The 6111-nt window shown below is 40.5% G+C and overlaps 1 protein-coding gene across 1 annotated transcript in view; it reads left to right on the plus strand.

Moving 5' to 3' along the window:
* The window catches only part of sema3ab (sema domain, immunoglobulin domain (Ig), short basic domain, secreted, (semaphorin) 3Ab), a 106811-nt gene extending 101002 nt beyond the window's left edge, over window positions 1-5809 (plus strand). The window contains exons 17-18 of the mRNA XM_061970431.2: window positions 4320-4465; window positions 4578-5809. Coding sequence (XP_061826415.1) covers window positions 4320-4465; window positions 4578-5063 — 632 coding nt within the window. The 3' untranslated portion in view covers window positions 5064-5809. The remainder of the gene's footprint in view (window positions 1-4319; window positions 4466-4577) is intronic.
* The last annotated feature ends 302 nt before the right edge of the window (window positions 5810-6111 follow it).

Raw genomic sequence — 6111 nt, forward strand, 5'->3', positions numbered from 1 at the left:
TTGTGTTTTCCATTTATTCTCTTTTTGTTTCTCTGCAAGTAAACTGTGTGTGTTAACCTTGAATTCTTTGGAATGTGTTTCGACTAGGGAGACGATGTGCATGTGTTTTGACTAGGGTGAGGGGAGAGGAGAGAGGGTTTCGGGGTTGGGAGGACAGACCATTTTAGCGGGGCGATCCGAATGTTCTATGCTGTTTCTGTGAAAGTATATCTGCAAAGCTTTGCAAATATATTACAAAATACCTATTCTGTCTCTGGTGGTTTTTCAACTCGGCTTTAAGTGTCGTAAAGAGCTTGGGAGCGACTTGTGACTTGAATTCCCTGGGAGGAACAACTGGTCCAAAACGCAACAGTACTTAACAAAAAAAGGTGAAATAACTGAAAACATGTTTTATATTCTAGTTTCTTCTAAATAGCCACCCTTTGTTTTGATCACCGCTTTGCACACTCTCGGCATTCTCTCCATGAGCTTCAAGAGGTAGTCACTTGAAATTAGAGATGTCCGATAATGTCTTTTTTGCCGATATTCCGATATTGTCCAACTCTTAATTACCGATTCCGATATATACAGTTGTAGAATTAACACATTATTATGCCGAATTTTGTTGTGATGCCCCGCTCGATGCATTAAATCAGGGGTGCTCATTACGTCGATCGCGAGCTACCCGTCGATCTCGGAGGGTGTGTCAGTCGATCACCAGCCAGGCATTAAAAAATAGTCCTAAAAATGAGCGATCATAAATCTTCACTATGACGTCACTTTCGTCACTTGATTGACATTCACGGCACCCGATGGTCTTCTGAGATGACGCTGGCTGCTGCCAGATCATTAAAATTACCGACTGGAAGGCGAGAAACACTTTATTTCAACAGACTCTGGCGCCGTACCTGTCGTCAAAACTCCAAAGACCGACTGCACAGTTGCACAGTTGCGCTAACAAAATAAGAGTCTCAGAAAGCTGGCGTGCACAAGCTAGCAAGCTACGGAGTTTGCCGACAATGTATTTCTTGTAAAGTGTATACAAAGGAGTACGGAAGCTGGACAAATAAGATGCCAAAAACCAACCACTTTCATGTGGTATTGGACAGAAAGGAGGACTTTTTTTCTCCTCCATTCGAAAATGCGGACGTTATCAGCACCACTGTCTGATTCCAATCAATGCAAGTCATCACAATCAGGTAATACACCAACTTATATTCTTGTCTTCATGAAAGAAAGGAATCTATATGTGTTAAACATGCATGTATTATCTTTAAACACCTTTAACTTGTTAACAATATTAACTATATGTGTTAAACATGCTTGTATTATCTTTAAACACCTTTAACTTGTTAACAATATTAACTGTATGTGTTAAACATGCTTGTATTATCTTTAAACACCTTTAAGTTGTTAACAATATTAACTATATGTTTTAAACATTCTTGTATTAACATTAAACACCTTTAATTTATTAACAATATTAACTATATGTGTTAAACATGCTTGTATTATCATTAAACACCTTTAACTTGTTAACAATATTAACTATATGTATTAAACATGCTTGTATTATCATTAAACACCTTTAATTTTTTAACAATATTAACTATATGTGTTAAACATGCTTGCATTATCATTAAACACCTTTATTTTTTTAACAATATTAACTATATGTGTTAAACATGCTTGCATTATCATTAAACACCTTTAACTTGTTAACAAAAACATATATTTCATAAATAAGTATATTTAAATGATATATATGAATGAGGTAGATCCCCACGACTTGATCAATTGAAAAGTAGCTCGCCTGCAGAAAAAGTGTGAGCACCCCTGCATTAAACAATGTAACAAGGTTTTCCAAAATAAATCAACTCAAGTTATGGGAAAAAAAATGGCAACATGGCACTGCCATATTTATTATTGAAGTCACAAAGTGCATTATTTATTTTTTAACATTCCTCAAAACAGAAGCTTGGAATTTGGGACATGCTCTCCCTGAGAGAGCATGAGGAGGTTGAGGTGGGCGGGGTTCTGGGGGGGTGTATATTGTAGCGTCCCGGAAGAGTTAGTGCTGCAATGGATTCTGGGTATTTGTTCTGTTGTGTTTATGTTGTGCTACGGTGCGGATGTTCTCCCGAAATGTGTTTGTCATTCTTGTTTGGTGTGGGTTCACAGTGTAACAGTGTTAAAGTTGTTTATACGCGTATGACTTGCATTCACTTGTGTGTGCGGAAAAACCCTAGATATTACATGATTGGGCCGGCACGCAAAGGCAGTGCCTTTAAGGTTTATTGGCGCTCTGTACTTGTCCCTACGTCCGCGTACACAGCGGCGTTTTAAAAAGTCATAAATGTCACTTTTTGAAACCGATACAGAATTTCCGATATTACATTTTAAAGCATTTATCGTCCGATAATATCGGACTGCCGATATTATCGGACAGCTCTACTTGAAATGGTTTTCACTTCACAGGTGTCAAAGTTTTGATGCCTTCAGTGACAATCTACAACAGAGGTGCTCACACTTTTTCTGCAGGCGAGCTACTTTTCAATTGATCAAGTCGTGGGGATCTACCTCATTCATATATATCATTTATATTTACTTATTTATGAAATATATGTTTTTGTTAACAAGTTAAAGGTGTTTAATGATAATGCAAGCATGTTTAACACATATAATTAATATTGTTAATACATTAAAGGTGTTTAAAGATAATGCAAGCATGTTTAACACATATAGTTAATATTGTTAACAAGTTAAAGGTGTTTAAAGATAATGCAAGCATGTTTAACACATATAGTTAATATTGTTAACAAGTTAAAGGTGTTTAATGATAATACAAGCATGTTTAACACATATAGTTAATATTGTTAACAAGTTAAAGGTGTTTAAAGATAATACAAGCATGTTTAACACATATAGTTAATATTGTTAACAAGTTAAAGGTGTTTAATGATAATACAAGCATGTTTAACACATATAGTTAATATTGTTAACAAGTTAAAGGTGTTTAAAGATAATGCAAGCATGTTTAACACATATAGTTAATATTGTTAACAAGTTAAAGGTGTTTAAAGATAATGCAAGCATGTTTAACACATATAGTTAATATTGTTAACAAGTTAAAGGTGTTTAAAGATAATGCAAGCACGTTTAACACATATAGTTAATATTGTTAACAAGTTAAAGGTGGTTAAAAATAATACAAGCATGTTTAACACAAATAGTTAATATTGTTAACAACTTAAAGGTGGTTAAAGATAAAACAAGCATCTTTAACACATATAGTTAATATTGTTAACAACTTAAAGGTGGTTAAAGATAATACAAGCATGTTTAACACATATAGTTAATATTGTTAACAAGTTAAAGGTGTTTAAAGATAATACAAGCATGTTTAACACATATAGTTAATATTGTTAACAAGTTAAAGGTGTTTAAAGATAATGCAAGCATGTTTAACACATATAGTTAATATTGTTAACAAGTTAAAGGTGGTTAAAGATAATACAAGCATGTTTAACACATATAGATTCCTTTCTTTCATGAAGACAAGAATATAAGTTGGTGTATTACCTGATTCTGATGACTTGCATTGATTGGAATCAGACAGTGGTGCTGATAACGTCCGCATTTTCGAATGGAGGAGAAAAAAAAGTCCTCCTTTCTGTCCAATACCACATGAAAGTGGTCGGTTTTTGGCATCTTATTTGTCCAGCTTCCGTACTCCTTTTTATACACTTTACAAGAAATACATTGTCGGCAAACTCCGTAGCTTGCTAGCTTGTGCACGCCAGCTTTCTGAGACTCTTATTTTGGTAGCGCAGGCAGGATGAAGCAGAGCTTTTATTGTGCAACTGTGCAGTCGGTCTTTGGAGTTTTGACGACAGGTACGGCGCCAGAGTCTGTTGAAATAAAGTGTTTCTCGCCTTCCAGTCGGTAATTTTAATGAGCTGGCAGCAGCCAGCGTCATCTCAGAAGACCCTCGGGTGCCGTGAATGTCAATCAAGTGACGAAAGTGACGTCATAGTGAAGATTTATGATCGCTCATTTTTAGGACTATTTTTTTAATGCCTGGCTGGTGATCGACTGACACACCTTCCGAGATCGACCGGTAGATCGCGATCGACGTAATGAGCACCCCTGATCTACAATGTAAATAGTCATGAAAATAAAGAAAACGCATTGAATGAGAAGGTGTGTCCAAACGTTTGGCCTGTACTGTATATGCAGGACTAGAGAAAAAACATGGCTACCACGAGCATAATTAACAGAACTTCAGGGGTGCGTTTAGGATTTTTTTTGTAACTTTTATGCTCCGAATCCCTGTGTAGACGAACTAAGCGGGCAGAAAACTCTGGAGGACAAAACAATCTATGGAGTGGAGAACAGCAGCACCTTCCTGGAGTGCAGCCCCAAGTCCCAGCGAGCATCAACTTACTGGCAGTACCAGCGCTCGCCCGACCAGCGCAAACACGAGGTTGGCACTTCTTCCGATGTTCTGTTGACACGGGAGTCTGATACTGTTTGCAGAGCGAGTCATTTGGTACTTTTTACTGTTTGAAATGTTCATGTTTTCCCACAACTCGCAGATCAAATCAGAGGAACGTTTTATCCGCACAGAGCAGGGTTTGTTGATCCGCACCCTGGACAAGAAGGACTCTGGGATCTACCTGTGCCAGGCGGTGGAGCACGGCTTCATGCAGACTCTTCTCAGGGTGACTTTGGAGGTGATCGACACAGAGCGCCTCGACGATCTACTCAACGGAGAGGACAAGACCGCCGCCAACGCTTCCGTCCAGGACTTTCAGGAGCCTCCCAATCGCAAGCTCTGGTATCGAGACTTCCTGTCCTTGGTGAACCACCCCACTCTGAATAGCGTGGACGAGTTCTGCGAGCAGGTTTGGAAGAGGGAGCGGAAGCACAAGAAGCAGAAAGCTCACCTGGTGCAGCAGGCGCAAATGCACCAGCAATATCCACAGAGGGTCGTGGCGGCCAAGTGGAAACACCTGCAGGAGAGGCAAAAGGGCCGCAACCGTAGGACCCATGAGCTGGAGCGAGCCCCCCGCAGTATCTGAGTCAGAACCTTGGACTGCGCTGATCTGAAAGCAAAACTACAGACTGAGGAACAGACTCATTCCAAATGGACTCAACAGTAAACGTATTTCTTCCCCTTGTTTGGGGTGTGGCATCACACCGGACCCTTGGAGCTGGTTATCTCAGCTGGCCTCAGCAGGACTGATGACTGCTTCAGGACAGTGGCAAATAGCACAAAAACTGAAGACTCACGGACATTGAATGGCTTCATGCAAGAATTTATTTTGGACGTTGAGGTCACACGGGCTTCTATGTTGAGATGAAAGCACAAATGGAAGTCCCAGAAGCAGGGAAAGAGCCGGAACACTGGGAGCAACAGACAACCACTTGACAAACGATGTAGCTAATAACGTGTAAATACTGTGACATATTAAAAGGGAGTATTCATGTTTTCCTTCTTCTGATAGTTCAAAGTACAAAGCTAGAAGAGGTTTGAACCGGGAGATGTTGTACTCAAGTGTGTGTGTGCCATCAATAAGCTTCACAACCACATGTTTTATACATGTGTCTCATTAGAGCAGGCCTGGGCAATTATTTTTACTCGGGGCGGCCAAATTTAGAGGAAAACAATGTGTCTGGGGGCCGGTATATCTGATTTTTAGTAACACTAATACAAAAATAATTTATGATTGAATGCCATCCCATCCAACCATCCATCTTCTTCCGCTTATCCGAGGTCGGGTCGCGAGGGCAGCAGCCTAAGCAGGGAAGCCCAGACTTCCCTCTCCCCAGCCACTTCGTCCAGCTCTTCCTGTGAGACCCCGAGGCGTTCCCAGGCCAGCCGGGAGACATAGTCTTCCCAACGTGTCCTGGGTCTTTCCCGGGGCATCCTACCGGTCGAACGTGCCCTAAACACCTCCCTAGGGAGGCGTTCGGGTAGCATCCTGACCAGATGCCCGAACCACCTCATCTGGCTCCTCTCGATGTGGAGGAGCAGCGGCTTTACTTTGAGCTCCCCCCGGATGACAGAGCTTCTCACCCTATCTCTAAGGGAGAGCCCCAACACCCGGCGGAGGAAACTCATTTCGG

This window comes from Nerophis lumbriciformis, linkage group LG10 (genome assembly GCF_033978685.3).
Source record: "Nerophis lumbriciformis linkage group LG10, RoL_Nlum_v2.1, whole genome shotgun sequence".
Lineage (NCBI taxonomy): Eukaryota > Metazoa > Chordata > Actinopteri > Syngnathiformes > Syngnathidae > Nerophis > Nerophis lumbriciformis.